Below are 18,755 nucleotides of genomic sequence, written 5' to 3' on the forward strand. Positions count from 1 at the left end.
TAAAAAAGAAATAAGAATATGATAAATAACCCTAATGACTTTTTAATTTTAATAAGAAATATGACGATGAAAAATCCATAAAATACAAGATAAATTTTGAAAAGTAGATTTGAAACTATCTAGATACGTCTTAAAAGCTTGAATCAATCATTTATCTGCGTGAGATATTGTAGAATCCAGGGAGTAATGTACATAGCTTCATTCTTAGACAACAACTGAATGGCACAAGAAAACTAGTGACATCCTACACCAAGATAGAACACACAACAACAGTTGACTTCATGACTACAACGGATTACTTCGTGTTGATAAGATTTAGATTTGTTAACCAGTCAAAGCCGTACTCTGGAAAGACACGTATTACAAAATTTTGGCCAGGAAACTTGTCCTTCAAGTCATCTTTGAAAAAAACTCTCAAACCTTTGATTTATTGAAAGAGCTCGAGATGTCACAGGTTGGTGCGTTTTTGCCAAGATGAGAGCAATTTTTCAAATCGATTAATATTTGAAGGACGATTTTTTTGGCCAAATTTTAATAACGTGTCTTTCTAGAGTATGTAAATGTAACTGTAAATAATGAACTTATATAGCGCCTAAACATCTACGTTAATCGTGTTCTGCGGCGCTTTACATAATAAAAAAAATGTTTTAAAAACAACTAAATTTAAAATCACATTAGACATACTTAGCATGAATACAAAAAAAAATATCTAAGCAACGAGTACGGCGGTTAAACTCTGGTTAAAATCACAAAACATGTCCTTTTTAACAGGGAGCCAAATTCTGATAGGGGTAAAAATCTTACAAGGTGGTGGTGAACATGGGTATATCCGTGGGGATCGACTGGAGACCACGTTTGCCACAGCTGACGGTGGTCCCCATACACACACAGTCCAGTGGGCAGTCTCTGTCTATCATACAGGTGCCCGCGTTCTTGGTACGGTGCTGCTCGGATCCTGGGTGGGCAAAATAAATAAATATATACATAAATAAATAAATAGATAAATAAATAAATAAATAAATAAATAAATAAAATAAATAAATTAAATAAATAAATAAATAAATAGATAAATAAATAAAAAATAAATAAATAAATAGATAAATAATAAATAAATAATAAATAAATAAATAAATAAATAAATAAATAAATAAATAAATAAATAAATAAATAATAAATAATAAAAAAAATAAATAATAAATAAATAAATAAATAATAAATAAATAAATAAATAAATAAATAAAAATAAATAAAAATAATAAATAAAATAAATAATAAATAAATAATAAATAATAAATAAATAAATAATAAATATAATAAATAATAATAAATAAATAAAATAAATAAATAAATAGATAAATAAATAAATAAATAAATAAATAAACTATTGGCGATTATCTAATCTTTAAAAGTCAGAGTTGGGTGTAAACGTTGCGATGCCTCCCATGGGTTTGTCGCATAGTAAGTAGTCCTTCAGAGCCATTGGCCTCATGGAGCCGGCGGTTATCCGGTTTCTACAGCGTGAAACGGAAAATAGCAATTGCTTGCTACCCTTTGGGGTAGTCATTTTCAAATTTCAACATAACCCTTTAAACTGAACTATTTAGATCAACTCCCCCCCCCCACCTCCATTCTGTTCCAATGCCTTAGAGCATATAAGATAAGATAAGATATACTTTATTGATCCTGAATGGAAATTATCATAATGTTACACATCATTCATCGTTATATTAGCACAGAATTTTACACTGTCATGAACTTATTGATGAAAATACGAAGCTAATTAAAAGCAAAATAAACATCAAATATAATAAAATAAAAAAAATTCATAAAATATACAGCAGTTACAAGCAATGCTATAAAATCGGACATAAAAGTAGTGAGGGGCGTATCGTATTGCTTAACGTTGTTTGTGTGTTTTCTTGCTTTTGTTTTGTTGTAGTTGTTTTTGTTGTTGCTGCTGTTTTGTTTAGCTAAAACCAGTTTTAAAAGAAATTCATGAACTTAGATATAAGACTCTTCGGTGTCGGCATGCTCAGTTTTTAAGCTTTAGCATTCAAGGGACATTACTCATCTGTGACAATTGTAATTGTCTATTATAACTGAATTACCTCCCTTCCGCCATAAAAATGAAATTATCATTCAAACTTCTCACCGACTTCAACAGTAAGAGCGGAATTTATAAGCCAAAAAAAAAAAAAAAAAAAAAAAAAAAAAAAATAATGAAAAAAAAACAACCAAAAAAAACCCCAAACAAAAAACAAAAAAAAAAAAAAACAACAACAAACCCCCCCCCCCAAAAAAAAAAAACAACAAAAAACAAAACAAAGAAAAACAAAAAAAAAACCCAAAACAAAAAACAACAAAACAAATAAACGTAAATCAAAACGATACAAAAAACACGCAACATCAAACAAACCACAAACAAAATTTTAAAAAATAATTAACCGAACACCCCAACCCCTCCCAAAAACAAGAACAGACAAACAAACACACAAACCCCCACCCCCATCCCACCCCTAAAATACACAAGGCAAAAGAGCAAAAACAACTACACCACCACCAACAAAAGGGACAATAAAAAACAAACATAAACCAAAAAAAAAAAAAAAAGCAAAAGTAAAAATACCCAGCTCCCCAAACCCCCCTCCAAAAAAACAAAATTAAAAAAAACAAAACAAACAAACAAAAAAAAAAAAAAAAAAAAAAAAAAAAAAAAAAACCAACAAACAAACGAAATAAAAATTTAAACAAATTTTCAGGTCTGAAAGTCCAAAATGTTATTTGGTTCGTTGTCATAATGTTATAATGGAGAAAAAAAAATCTCAAACCAACGCAACATTTTGACCATTACAGCAATGTTCAAACAATCCCATCATTAATTGCGTTCCATTATCAAATCTGCAAATACTATGTGCACGCCGATTACACACACACACACACACACACACACACATACACACATACAACTAAACACACATACACACACATAACTAAACACACATACACACATACACACACACAACTAAACACACATACACACACACACAACTAAACACACATACACACATACACACACACACAACTAAACACACATACACACACACAACTAAACACACATACACACTCATACACACACAACTAAACACACACACATACACACACAACTAAAAACACACACACAACTTGACACACACACACACACATACACACACACAGACACACAGACATACACACACACAACTAAACACACTACATACTACCTTTACACTTGAACTTTTCCGGTCTCAGACTGACAATCCTCTTCCGGCGCACCCTCCTGGGCATCTGGCATCGAACGTCGGTCGTTTCCACGGGGTGCCTACCCAGGTATTCTACCAACCACCGTAGGTTGCAGTCACAGATAAGGGGGTTCTGGGCAAGGTGCCTGGATCCAAAATTCACAATCAAACAATGACAATTATTTTTCTTTTCTTTTCTTTCTTTCTTTCTTTTCTTTTCTTTTTTTTTTTAATTTTTTTTTTACCAAAAAGGGTCTAACTATTAACACTTAAAGTGTTAAGCGCAAAAGGCATGGTGAATCCGCGCTACATGGATATTCACAATCTTAAGATTTAAAGCAAGAAGCTCATAAATAAATATATTATAAGAATTATTTTTTAATTTGGAAATAAAAACCCTAGAAATTCGAAATAAACGTAAAAAAAAACAACCCAGACAAACAAAACAATAAACAAAAAAAAAAACAAACAAAAAAAAAAAAACAAAAAAAAAAAAAAAAAAAAAGCACACCCCCCCCCAAAAAAAAATAACAACAAAAAAACAAAACAATAACAAACCCCAAACAAATAAACAAAGAAAAACCCCCCAGATAAATAAGACACTATTTTAAAGGACAAAGAACAGCGTGAAAGAAAGAAAATTAAATAAAAACTACAGGAAATAACTTATTCAACGAACTTTGTAAGATTGTAGCGAATAATCATCAGGAGAGTTTTGCCATTAGCCAAAAGTACTTTGAAAGATTGATTGAATATGACAACCAATTGTAAAAGGAATAATTTCGATTTTTCTATCTCGTCTGTCTACTCAATCGAATATTGTAGTATAGACTTTCCTTCAGTTTTGGATAGATTTATTGATAACGATGTCCTCTTTCAATTTACACGATGAATATCATCTGGCGCAAACCTGAGTTCAGAGAGGGTTCGTCTTTTTGAGGATAAGAGGATATTATAATAATATGTTGGTTTAATTTGATGTATCTCTTACAAGTTAACAGACTGTTTCATTCAATAAAAAGAATTGTATCATTAAACCAAAAAACAAAAAACAAACAAAACAAAAACAAAAACAAAAAAATGTTTCATTAAATAATTAAAAAAAAAAAAAGAGAATGTTTCAGTAATAAAAAGTAATAAAAAGAATGAGAGATGGTTTCATTCAATAAAAAGAATGAGAGATAGTTTCATTCAATAAAAAGAATGAGAGATTCTTTCATAAAACAAAAAGAATGTGAGATGGTTTCATTCAATAATAAGAATGAGAGATGGTTTCATTCAATAATAAGAATGAGAGATGATTTTATTCAATAAAAAGAATGAGATATAGTCGTTTCAATAATGAAATAAATGAGAGACTGTTCGATTAAATAAAAAGAATGAGAGATGGTTTCATTCAACAAAAAGAATGAGAAAGTTCAATATGATGCTATGTACTGACATGATTTGTATTCCAGTCAGAGGGTCAAAGGTCCCATTGGCCAGAGATTGGATGTCGTTGTCGTAGAGTGACCTGTGAATGGACATACGAGTATGGATGATAGGCGTTTAGCTTAAATACTCACAGAATCCGCCAGCCAGATATAATGTGCCAACACAGAAAACTATGTGTAACCTTAAACGCTTATAGTCTGATTGATAAACTTTAGTGAGAAGAATCATTAAAATGGCTGTCTAAAAACAATCACAAAGAGCTGAGTGACGTCAATTTCTTTCCATCTGTAACACAGGAAAGATACCAAAAAGATGTTAAATACTACTTTAATAGCAATATGTTGGATATTAGTGTCTTGTTGAAATCAATAATAATAATGATAATAATATTTACACCAATGAACGGAAATTTATGGCAAAAAAGGCGGCAACAATTCTCTCTCTCTCTCTCTCTCTCTCTCTCTCTCTTTCTATCTCTCTCACACAGTCTCTCTCACACAACGTCCTCCTCCTCCTCCTCCTCCTCCTCCTAAAGTCCTCTATCTCTCTCTCTCTCTCTCTCTCTCTCTCTCTCTCTCTCTCTTTCTATCTCTCTCACACAGTCTCTCTCACACAACGTCCTCCTCCTCCTCCTCCTCCTCCTCCTAAAGTCCTCTATCTCTCTCTCTCTCTCTCTCTCTCTTTCTATCTCTCTCACACAGTCTCTCTCACACAACGTCCTCCTCCTCCTCCTCCTCCTCCTCCTAAAGTCCTCTATCTCTCTCTCTCTCTCTCTCTCTCTCTCTCTTTCTATCTCTCTCACACAGTCTCTCTCACACAACGTCCTCCTCCTCCTCCTCCTCCTCCTCCTAAAGTCCTCTATCTCTCTCTCTCTCTCTCTCTCTCTTTCTATCTCTCTCACACAGTCTCTCTCACACAACGTCCTCCTCCTCCTCCTCCTCCTCCTCCTAAAGTCCTCTATCTCTCTCTCTCTCTCTCTCTCTCTCTCTCTCTCTTTCTATCTCTCTCACACAGTCTCTCTCACACAACGTCCTCCTCCTCCTCCTCCTCCTCCTCCTCCTCCTCCTAAAGTCCTCTCTCTCTCTCTCTCTCTCTCTCTCTTTCTATCTCTCTCACACAGTCTCTCTCACACAACGTCCTCCTCCTCCTCCTCCTCCTCCTCCTCTCTCTCTCTCTTTTTCTCTCTCTTTCTATCTCTCTCACACAACGTCTTCCTCCTCCTCCTCCTCCTCCTCCTCCTCCTCCTCCTCCTCCTCCTCCTCTATCTCTCTCTATCTCACTCCCTTAGACATCTCTCTGTCTATCTCTATCTCATAAACACTTTTTCTCTCCTATCGCTCTCTTTCTCTCTCTGACTCTCTCTCTCACTTTCTTTCCCCTCTCTCTCTTTCCTTCTCTGTCTCTCTGTCCCAATCTCTCTATCTCCTTCATCTCTCTCTCTCTCTCTCTCTCTCTCTCTCTCTCTCTCTCTCCTCTACTCTCAATGCCAATATACAACGATTTTTTTCCTTATCTCAGAATCTTTTCTTCTTCATCCTCAATCTCTAAATTAATTGTCCTTAATTCGTTCTCTCTGTGTCATAAAATGATTAAATCCTATTTTCCATGTAAAGAACGCCAGTCTTTACTTACAGTAGATGCAAATTTCTAAGGTCTTTGAAGGCATCAACACGAACACATGAGATTTTGTTGGCGTTCAGTAGCCTGAAATGAATGCAGACAGAAGTTTTAGAAAAACAAACAAACAAACAAACAAAATAGAAAAACGCCAAACACCCCCCCCCAAAAAAAACAACAAAAAAAAACAAAAACAAAAAGCAAACAACAACAAACAAACAAAACCACAAACACCCCCATCTCCAGACCCACCCCCTCCCCCCCCCCAAAAGAAAATCAAGACAAAACAAACAAACAAACAAAAAACAAAACAAAACAAAAACAACCCCACCCCTAACCCCCCCCCCCAAAAAAAAAAAAAACCAAAAAAAAAAAACCCAACAAAACAACAACGAAAAAACCCCCCAAAAAACAAAAACGAAACAAAACAACCCATCAGTTCATTGTCCGTAAGAGTTTCAGATTAATAATAAAAATATATATTATAATTTTAAGGTCTTTCTTTGACTAAATAGAAGCATAGTTGAGTCCTTGGAAAAGGCTCTTTACTCACATTCTCTTACTGCACTCATGTGTAATATGAGTACTTGGCAGCGCTGTCTCTGTCAGAGACAATTTTTAATATTTCACAGAGGACTTCACGATTTTTAAAGCCTGTTTGAAACCTCTTAAACGATACGATCCGGTACAATACGATACGATACGAATACCACTTAGAGGCGTTGTGTCACAAGTAGGCTCTAGTTATACTAATGTTTGAATGGATTTTTTTTAGGTGGGGTTGGGGGGGGGGGGGGGGGTCGTGTATAGCTCATACGGTAGAGTCACGATCTACCCGGCCAGGCGGAGTTGTCGTTGGTCCGAGCTTGCGAAGTTTTTATTCTCTGTTGTCTTCTGGCACTTTCCTACTCACTTCATTTCTTGTTGTTACCAGTAGTAGTCATAAGGAAAAGATCTACTTACAGCAATTGTAGAGATGTGAGACCGCTGAACACTCCAGGGGGAAGGTCTTCTATCTTGTTGCCGTATAAAACCCTGGAATTCAGTACAAGTTGATTTGATTAACCAGCTAACTGCCGTACTATGGAAAACCACGTACATATTTTTTAAAAATTTGGCCAGAAAACTCGTCCTGTTTAAATGGCCCCCTCATCTTGGAAAAAAACTCTCAACTTCGCGCGCGAGGTGTTTCTTGACTTCCAGGTTTGAGAGTTTTTGCCAAGATGATGGTCATTTAAATCCATCGATATTTGAAGGACGAGTTTTCTGGCCAAATTTTTAAATACGTGTTTATCCAGAGTACGGCATTTTGGTTAATGTGAGGTATAGTGAAGTCAAGAGGTAGATACTGTTCTTTGAACCCATGGAAATTAGAATGGGTGTTGATAAACATGAATAGTTTTATAGAGGGTTAATAGGAGTGATGAAGAAAATGATGGTGATGATGATGATGATGATGATGATGACAGATACTGTAGACGTTTCGGGTTTCCCCTTTATCAACAATACACGATGATGTAGTGAAATACTAAAGACACATGAGAGATAGTGAGATGAATTAACAAAACGATAGAAAAAAAAAATCCAAAACATAAAATATAACAAAACAAACTAAAAAGATCGACAGAAGACAAAAATAAAAGAAAAACAAAACAAAAGTAAAGATAGAATAGATAAATAATAAAACAAATAAAAGAATTTGGAAAGAAATAAAAGGGAAAATAATATAAAAGTAAAGTTTAAAAAATCAAAACAATCAAAACAAAACAAATAAAAGAAGAACGACAAAACGAAATACAAACAATCATAACAACAACAACAACAACAACAACAACAACAACAACAACAACAACAACAAACTCCTTAAAAGACCAAACCAAACCAAAAACAAAACAAAGAAAAGAATAACGACAAAACGAAATATAAAAACAATATAACAAAAAAAATGTCCTTTAAAAAACAAAAAACAAAAAACAAACATAAAACAAAAACCAAAGACAAAACAAAAAATAAATAAACAACAAAAACAAGCTTGTGACTTGATAGACGTTGACACTTACAGTGAATTGAGTGAATCCAAACCAGAGAAGGCATCCGGGGCAATGGACGATATCTGATTATCTGACAAGTCTCTGGAGAGATAAAATATATAAAGAATAAATTAACCCTTTACAGATCCAGTTCTATTTTACTGTGAAATGTGGGTTCCATGTGGTCTTGTGGTATGAATGTCGCCTTCGATGCAGGGTTCCAATTGGTGGTTGAGTCCTCGCATCCCGCCTGGGGACCGATGCAGGGACAGGCGGGCTCTGCTTCCAGGTTCGCAGAAGACCACGTATTCTATCCAGGTGTTGTAGGGCGGCGGTTGTGGGATTAGTCGCTTGAGACTAAGCCTGGCTGCCGAAGCTTCTCTTTCCCTAGCGGAGTTTGGCTATGGGCGGCGGTTATCTGACATCAGGTCTGGCGAACTATATGGAAACCTGGGTAACAGAGTGAGGGTAGTGGAGCCATTAGAATCTGCTGCCTTCGATAGGTTCTTGTTTCGAGTCCAATTCATGGCACAAGACCGAAGGGCTAGAGCTCAGGTGGTCGCTGGTTCGGATAAGTAAGTAAGTAAGTAAGTCCAATTCTGAGCGGCGCATAGTTGAATCCTTGGAAAAGACACTTTACTCATATTCTTTTATCCTACTGAGGTGTAAAATGAGTACCTGGCCGATAAGAGCATTGTCATTGTCAGTAAAAAAAAAGAGCAATATCGCCTGATAGGCGTCATGTCTCGTCCAACATGTCAAGTGTTGCTGTGTTGGCTAGGGAATCCCCTGTAAAGCGCCGTGAAAGTACCTAAAATCATGACTTTTCGATCGTCTTCTCTTCGTGCAAACGATAACCAAAAGCCATCCACGAATTAGCATCTAGGGTTGCCAATTTGGCAGATTTTCTGCCAAATGTCCTTTTTTTTGGGCAGAATTTGAAGTTGTCTGGCAGAGAAAAATCGGTTTGGAGTTTGGCAGATATTTGGCAGATTTTATTTTCTGAGGCCTAGGGATGAATGTATAGGTCTTCTCCACGTTTTCCATGGCAATTTTTATGTATTAGTGATTTTTTTTAAACTTGGGAAATGAAAAAAAATTATGACATCGGCCTTGAGAATTTTTTGTTTAACAAAACGAGTTTTCAAAGGGGGTACTATAAATAGTACGGTTTGGCAGATTTTTGTGGTATTTGGCAGATTTTTTAAATCCAGTTGGCGGAATGCCTGAAATTAATCAGGCAACCCTGGCCTAAACATTGACAAATATCTCACAGCAGTGACAGAACAGACCACCGTAATATCTCTATAATATTCTACAACAATTTGTCTGGGATTCTCATCAAACCATAGATAGATAGCTCTTACCGTCGCCGCCACCGCCTATCGTTCTCCCATCGCTATAAAGTATAATCTCAAACCTCAGACAACCCGGCCCAGCTATCATACCAATCTCGCCGACCATCAGCTCTACGTCTTTGATTCACCGTCGTAAAGACACGTTGAACGTAATGATAGCAGTTTTATGCTCAGTTTTTTTTTTTTTGTTTCATCTCAAAGCGACACTTAGTTATAAAGAATAGCCTTGGTAATCTTTATGCCAGTTTCATATATATATATATATATATATATATATATATATCGACAGAGATATATATATATATATATATATATATATATATATATATATATATATATATATATATATATATATATATTATATATATGGGGGGGGGGGGCGAAGTGGCCGAGTGGTTAAGGCATTGCACTGTGGCCCGGAAGGACCCGGGTTCGAGCCCTGCTTCAGGCACTTTCGTTTTTTTTTCCCTGAGCAAGATTATTAACCCCAATTTGCTCAATTGGACAACATGGGTGATTCCTGTTGACATCAGACATCTTGTTTGATGAGTTATCTATATTCCTTCGTGGAATGCCTAGGCGACGATGTCTTATTATGTCGTGGCGGAAAAGGCATAATTTATAATTTTTTACTATATATATATATATATATATATATATAGAATCAGTGGCGTAGGGCCTTAAAGGCTATTAAGGCTAAGCCACAGCTCGTCATTGTCTTGATAATTTGTAATAATTTAACAATAAAAAGTCACACTTTTAATTTTCTATTTCATAAACAATGAAATTCATTGTTGACCTGGTGTTAAAAAACCCTTACAGAGCCTCAAAACTTGAACCAATCACACCGCTTTAAATTTACTACAGCTCAAGTCGTACTCGTGCCCCTGACCAATCAGTACAGCGTGTGGCTTTCAAAGTTGAGAAGGCTTCCAGCCATATTCCCACGGTACAACCAGGCGATGCATTTCACGTTTGCCGTGTGCTATGACTGTGGGCATGAAGAGGCATCTTGACTTTGAACTTTGAACTGAGTCATTGTGGCTTTCTTACTCGCAGCCACATACAACGACCTAATTAATGGCAATCGTGTTGTACCTGTTACCCATCCCTCTTCGAGGCGTGTCAGCATGTGAATATTGAATTCCACTTGTCCCTTTTAACTTGAGTGTGAGACTGTATGTTATGTTTATTGATAATTCGAGTGTTAATCTGATGTATGCAGTGTCTGTTTTTAAAATTTTAATTAATTGCTATTAAGTGTGACGAATCGCATCTATTACCTGTTGACTATCAATACCGGTTCTTTCAATAGGGAAAATAAACTTTTGATTAAAAGTCTCGGTCCCCATCAACCAAACGATTTTGTACTCACTATTAAAGACGGGAAGCAGAATCGATTTATATTTATAAAATTGCTGGTATATCGTTTATCTTGCTTACGTGAAATATAAAAGAAATTATATTTTTTTATATTGTATTTTGTTGGCGAATGCAGCATTAAGGAATTGTTTTGGGACAGAAGTGGATGTTACCTGTTTGACATTTACATTTAGTTTTCATTGAACCATCAGAAGTCTACTTACATCCGAAATTACCATTAGAGTGAAACCGTGGTACCCTTCACATGGGTGCACAGTTGAAGTGCTATCGTTTATCCTTAGCCATGCATATGACAGTACAAGACATTCTAATTTAGGTAAAAATGAGTGCATCAATGTTTCTTCTCTTCTACTTCTCTTCTTATTCTCTACTTATTTATCCATAACTAAAAATATATCGACAACATATCTTGATACCCATGCTCTAAATGACAGTACGCCGCTGGCAAATTGTCACTCACATTTTTTGTGGCCGAGACGATTCGTTTCTGTGTTTACACGTCTTCAGTCGGCGTAATCCATAGTAATGTCCGTAGAAAAGTTCTTACTCCAAACTAAAGTTGTTTCGTTGTGTAGTGGTGATCAGTGTTGATGTGTATTGGCATTGTTGTGATGTGCTCCATTGCTTATATTATGCTGTGTGTGTGTGTGTATGCGTGTAGGTGTGTTGTGTGTGTGTGTACATGTGTGTGTGGATTATATATATTATATATTATTTATAGATAAATTTAAGATTAATAATTGCCATCGTGTGTAATACGGACGTGAAACAATTTGTGGTTGATAACAGAACTATTATGGCTTGTTAATATAGTTGTAGGAGAGTCCGATAGCTCCACGTGGTAGAGAAACTACGTATGATATTAATTCTATAGTCACATTACTTACGTCTGTGTGTGTGTGTGTGTGTGTATTGGTGTGTGTATGTGTGGTGTATGTGTGTTGTAATTTGTTGAAAAATTGAACGGAATTGTTAATAATTTGTAATTTCCACGTGCCCGAGAACTGTGTCTTAACGGGACATGGACTTGAACACGTGACAAGTTTTAAGACATCTCTCAACGTTGGGGGAGAGTTATAAATTCTTATTTATTTCTCTTGGACCATAATAGTATCTATAGATAGTATGTGCTTGGCTAAGAAGCTCACGACATTGCCATCCGGAAATTTAACGGGCCAATACACAAAACTATGAGTAACTATGAACTTTTATAGTCTGGATAATACAGTTAAGTTAGAATTACTCATAAACGTGGATGGCAAAAAACAAAAAAAAAAAAAACAAAAAAAAAAACAAAAAAAAAAAAACAAAAACAACAAAAAACAAAAAGCAAAAACAAAGACTTGAGTGACGTCAATTTCATTCTATCTATAATCTCATTCTGGTTCCAGACATCATTAGGACCGACAGATTTTGTCCTGGGCGGATTTTTGTGATTACCACGATCACGTGATTAATGATTATATAGTGTATGTAGAAGTCTTCATTACGATGTAATATAATACTCTGACATTTCGGTCTGTCAAGCGCCACTGACACATCATTTGGTCTACACGTCTAGATATTACACGTTTAAATATAGGGAATGAGATTAGCGGAAGAGTAGCGTCCCTTGATTGGACGTCGCCCATAGTCTGTGACGTCACCGGAGGAAAAGTATTAGAGAGAGAACGTCGGACGAGAGACGCATGCGCACAACCAACATGACGTTCTCTCTCGAATAACTTTTCCGCCGGTGACGTCACAGACTATGGGTGACGTCCAATCAAGGGACGCTACTCTTCCGCTAATCTCATTCCCTATAGAATATGCGCTTGGCTGAAAGCTCAAACATTGCCATCCGAAGTATAACGACCAACACCAAAACTGTGTGTATCCATGAACGTTTATAGTCAGATTAATACAGTTCAGTGAGCATTACTCATAAACGCGGATGGCAAAAAACAATAACAAAGACTTAAGTGACGTCACCTTCGAACTATCTATAACACTTCATAGTTTGTCTAGACAATCTAACACCTATTAAATTAATTTAATTCCCTTTATTCATCCCATAGGGGAGATTTGACTAGGGTCTATTCCAAGGGAAGACTGGAATAACCCAGGCGTCAGCCGCAGTGCAGCGCAGCAAGGTTGAGCGAGGACGAGGTGACTTGCTCAAGGCCACAAAGCTCAGCGGCGGGTGATCGAACTCGGTACCTTTCGTGTACGAAGCAAAGACCGTACCGCTGAGCCACGCTGCCCCCGATGAGTCGCTCCTTCAAACAAACCCATCGATCATAAATGATCAGATTAAAAAGATAAAATGAAAACCATGACAACCGTCGCGGTAAAAACATTTCTTAAAAAAAAAAAAAAAGATATCTAAAAATAGATTTGGATACGGCTATGTGGTCTAGTGGTATGACACTCGCTTTCGGATCGGAAGGTCCTGGGTTCGAGCCTCGCGCTCGGCGCATAGTTGAGTCCTTGGAAAAGGCTCTTTACTCACATTCTCTCACCGTACTCAGGTTTAAAATGAGTACCTGGTCGTTAACAGCGTTGTCTTTGTCCGAAAAATTGTAATATCGCCTAACAGGCGTCATGTCCCGTCCTACATGTTAAATGTTGCTGTTGACCAGGGACCCCTTGTAAATCGCTTTGAGCACGTTTAGTGGATATTGCGCTATATAAACGCTAATATTTTTTTTTAGATACCTTCATATCATTCTTATATCATTAAGTGGTACAGTACGTCTGTATTAGATTGACATATCCGATAGAATATAACATATTATGACAAGAGGTCCTGGTCGATTCTCCGATGGAAGAGATACTGTCCACTTGATGTCAATACTCTTCAACAGTCGTAACGTCACTTCCTTTCTAATGACCATGGTAACTTAGTAACACTGGCTCTAAACTATCGGAACAATGGCGGACGCCCGTATGAAATATTTATCAGCGAGCATAAAAGCGTATCCCGAGGAAAAAAAACCCCATAAATTTGATCATGTTCTGACTTTTACACATTCTGATCACAAGGCAAATGAAAGTTCTAGCCAGCATGAAGAATATAAAGTAATGATTTTTTTTTGGTTTAGAACCAAAATGGCCGCCGTTGCCGGGCGGCGTGACATCAGACTATTGAATCCTATAGGGAAAGAAAGTGTGATGTGATGTCAACAACAAAAACAACAAAAACAACAACAACAACAACAACAACAACAACAACAACTACAACTGATTCCTATCTCATTGAAAGTGTAAAACTACTCTTCCCGAGGACGGGATGCTTGTAGGTACTACCTTGTGTAACCGATCTTCTGGTTTCACAGTGGTGGCATCTTATTTTCTAGTCTAAATAATATGCGACCCGTCGTCTCAAAACGGTATTATGTCGGAACGAACCAGATGCTTAAAAGTCGGATTTAATGCTAAACTGGTCAAAAATATAAGCCGTTGGCATTAGCATCCTAAAATTTGGTTGCCATTCTCCTCAATAAAACATTAAAACTCAACACAGGTCTGATAGTCCTGGCTATAAATTCAGTTTTCCACATCTTAACCAGTCCGACTTAATACCGTTTTGAGAAGAAGGGTCACATATTTGTTTGCTGGTCGTCAATAAAGATCATCGGTCCTAGCTCATTTTTTTCGTCCCGTAGTCGAATCCTTAGAATCTGTCCGTACATGCTGCTACTAAAATAGTACGACCACCTAATGATTCAATATGTAACCTATTCATTGGTAGGCCTCAGAAGGACTCGTTAAATACACCCTTCCAATGATAGGCCTCAGAAGGACTCGTTAAATACACCCTTCCAATGATAGGCCTCAGAAGGACTCGTTAAATACACCCTTCCAATGATAGGCCTCAGAAGGACTCGTTAAATACACCCTTCCAATGATAGGCCTCAGAAGGACTCGTTAAATACACCCTTCCAATGATAGGCCTCAGAGGGACTCGTTAAATACACCCTTCCAATGATAGGCCTCAGAAGGACTCGTTAAATACACCCTTCCAATGATAGGCCTCAGAAGGACTCTTTAAATACACCCTTCCAATGATAGGCCTCAGAAGGACTCGTTAAATACACCCTTCCAATGATAGGCCTCAGAAGGACTCGTTAAATACACCCTTCCAATGATAGGCCTCAGAAGGACTCGTTAAATACACCCTTCCAATGATAGGCCTCAGAAGGACTCGTTAAATACACCCTTCCAATGATAGGCCTCAGAAGGACTCGTTAAATACACCCTTCCAATGATAGGCCTCAGAAGGACTCGTTAAATACACCCTTCCAATGATAGGCCTCAGAAGGACTCGTTAAATACACCCTTCCAATGATTTCGGAACCGGAAAAGTATGTGTGACGTCACGACTTTTCTCCCCATTTCAAACCAGAGGATAAGTCTATAGAAACATTCAACGTAACCAGTTAACTGTGGTAATCTGGAAAGACACGTATAGGGAATGAGATTAGTGGAAGAGTAGCGTCCCTTGATTGGACGTCACCAGTGGAGAAGTTATTTGTAAACAAACCAACTACAAGCCAAGCGCTCCAAATTTTCAAAAAATGTATTATTCATATTTCTGTACAAAAATGCATATCATAATCAACGTTATGCATCTGTGTACAGAAATATGAACAATAAATTTTGTATTTGGAGCGTTAGGCTTGTAGTTGGTTTGTTTACAAATAACTTCTCCACCGGTGACGTCCAATCAAGGGACGCTACTCTTTCGCTAATCTCATTCCCTATATTTATAAATTTGGCCAGAAAACTCGTCCTTCAAATATCAATCGATTTCAATGACACTCATCTGGCAAAAACTCTTAAACATGGGATTTCGCGAAGTCTGCCACGAAGTCCCAGGTTTGAGAGTTTTTGCCAAGATGAGGGTCATTTCAATCCATCGATATTTGAAGGACGAGTTTTTTGGCCAAATGTTTAAATACGAGTTTTTAACCAGGCTACGACAGTTAACTGATTAATTACATAAACCTCGAGTTAAGTCACATGACTTATGGAATATTTCATGTTGCTGATACAGCAAGTAAGTTGTCAAGCTTAACACGAAAAACATGACTTTAAAAACACAAATTTTACGATAGATTTACAGCAGTTATCTTGATGATCTCTGATACAATTATAGGTTATGGCGTGAAATTGCGTAGATGGATTGACAGCCTAAATCAGTTTATTTTGACAGTTATGGGGTACCGGTCTTTAGTTATATGAATTATACTTTCAATCATCTCATTATCTTGACTGTCTTAACTCATATTTGAATGAAAAAAAAATCTTCACTTGTATCATAATTCACACAAATGACGGACTCTTTCATGTTGCTGATACAGTACGTACGTTGTCAAGCTGGGTGGATTGATTCACAGCCTAAATCAGTTTATTTTTAACAGTTGTGGAGCTTTAGTTGTACGTAATTTTATTTTCTCCTTAGTTTGACGAACCAATCTCATCTGCCAATCATCTCAATATTCAGACTGCCTTAACTCATATTTGAATGAAAAAAATCTTCACTTGTATCATAATTCACACAACTTACGGACTATTTCATGTTGCTGATACAGCACGTACGTTGTCAAGATAGACATTAGACACATGACTTTAAAAACACAGATTTTACGATAGATTTACGATTTTCTTGATGATCTCTGATACAACGTTAGGTTACGGCGTGAAACTGGGTGGATTGATTCACAGCCTAAATCATACACAGTTGTCGGGTTTTAGTTGTATGAACTATATTATTACTTTCTCTTAGTTTGCATGACAGACCAATCTCATCATTCTGTCAACCATCTCAATATCTTGACTGCCTTAACTCATATTTGAATGAAAAAAAAATCTTCACTTGCATCATTATTCATATAGCTTACGGATTATTTCATGTTGCTGATCCAGCACGTATGTTGTCAAGATTGGCAATAAACACATCACTTTAAAAACACAAATAGGATTCAGTAGTCTGATGTCACGCCGCCAGGCAACGGCGGCCATTTTGGTTCTAAACAAAGAAAATCATTACTTTTTATTCTTCATGCTGGCTAGAACTTTTCATTCCCTTTTCATATGCCTTTTGATCAGAATGTGTAAAAGTCAAAACATGATCAAATTTATGTGTTTTTTCCCCTCTGGAAGCGTTTTTATGCTAGCCGGAGAAATATTTCATACGGGCGTCCGCCATTGTTCCGATAGTTTAGAGCCAGTGTTACTAAGTTACCATGCGTCATTAGGAAGGAAGTGGCGTTACGACTGTTGAATCCTATTTAGGATAGATTTACAGTTATCTTGATGATCCCTGATACAACTTTAGGTTATGATGTCAACTTGGATGGATTGATTCACAGCCTAAATCAGTTTATTTTTAACAGTGGTGGAGCTTTAGTTGTACGTAATTTTATTTTCTCATTAGTTTGACAAACCAATCTCATCTGACAATCATCTCAATATTTTGACTGCCTTAACTCATATTTGAATGAAAAAAATCTTCACTTGTATCATAATTCACACAACTTACGGACTATTTCATATTGCTGATACAGCACGTACGTTGTCAAGACAGACATTAAAAACAAAAAAATTACGATAGATTTACAGTTATCTTGATGATCTTGATACAACTTTAGGTTATGACGTGACATTGGGTGGGTGGACTGACAGCCTAAATTATACACCATTTTGACAGTTGTGGGGGCTTTAGTTGTATGAAACATATTTTGTCTTAGATTGACGGATCAATCTCATCATCTGCCAATCATCTCAAATCTTGACTGCCTTAAATCTTTTTTGAATGAAAAAATCTCCACTTGTATCGTATTTCACACAACTTGCGGACTATTTCATATTGTTGATACAGCATGTAAGTTGTCAAGCTTGACACGAAACACATGACTTTAAAAACAAAAAGAAATTACGATAGATTTACAGCAGTTATCTTGATACAACTTTATGCTATGGCGTGAAACTGGGTGGGTGGAGTGACAGCCTAAATCATACACAGTTGTGTATCAATCTCATCTGCCAATCATCTCAATATTCAGACTGCTTTAGTTCTTATTTGAATGAAAACAAATCTTCACTTGTATCATAATTCAGACATCCTACGGACTGTGTCATGTTGCTGATACAGCACGTACGTTGTTAAGCTTGACACGAAACCATTATCATCTATTAGAGATGTTAATGCACTAAACACATGACTTTAAAAACACACATTTTATGATAGATTTACAATTATTTTGATGATCCCCGATTAAGGCGTGAAAATGGGTGGATCGATTGACAGCCTAAATCAGTTTATTTTGACACTTGTGGGGCTACAGTTGTATGTAATTTCATTTTCTCTTAGTTTGACGGACCAATCTCATCTGACAATCATCTCAATATCTAAAATGCCTTCACCCTTATTTGAATGAAAAAAATCTTCACTTGTATCATATTTCACACAACTTACGGACTATTTCATGTTTTTGATACAGCACGTAAGTTGTCAAGCCTGACACGAAAAACATGACTTTAAAAACAAAAAAAATTACGATAAATTTACAATTATCTTGAAGATCCCTGATACAACTTTAGGTTATGACGTGAAACTTGGTGGGTAGAGTGACAGCCTAAATCATACACAGTTGTGTATCAATCTCATC

At 36.4% G+C, this 18,755-nt stretch overlaps 1 protein-coding gene across 3 annotated transcripts in view; it reads right to left on the reverse strand.

Annotated features, from left to right (window-relative positions):
• LOC144964328 (slit homolog 2 protein-like) overlaps nt 1-18,755 on the reverse strand; it is a 242,125-nt gene that overhangs the window by 33,201 nt on the left and 190,169 nt on the right. For all 3 annotated transcript variants that reach the window (XM_078898435.1, XM_078898434.1, XM_078898433.1), the window contains exons 12-17: nt 8,390-8,461; nt 7,293-7,364; nt 6,345-6,416; nt 4,720-4,791; nt 3,261-3,424; nt 805-955 (exon numbers count right to left, since the gene is read on the reverse strand). In XM_078898435.1, the coding sequence (XP_078754561.1) occupies nt 805-955; nt 3,261-3,424; nt 4,720-4,791; nt 6,345-6,416; nt 7,293-7,364; nt 8,390-8,461 (603 nt within the window). The remainder of the gene's footprint in view (nt 1-804; nt 956-3,260; nt 3,425-4,719; nt 4,792-6,344; nt 6,417-7,292; nt 7,365-8,389; nt 8,462-18,755) is intronic.

The sequence above is a fragment of the Berghia stephanieae genome, chromosome 2 (assembly GCF_034508935.2).
Source record: "Berghia stephanieae isolate SIO BIC M18660-M18661 chromosome 2, UCSD_Bste_1.3, whole genome shotgun sequence".
Classification (NCBI taxonomy): Eukaryota; Metazoa; Mollusca; class Gastropoda; order Nudibranchia; family Aeolidiidae; genus Berghia; species Berghia stephanieae.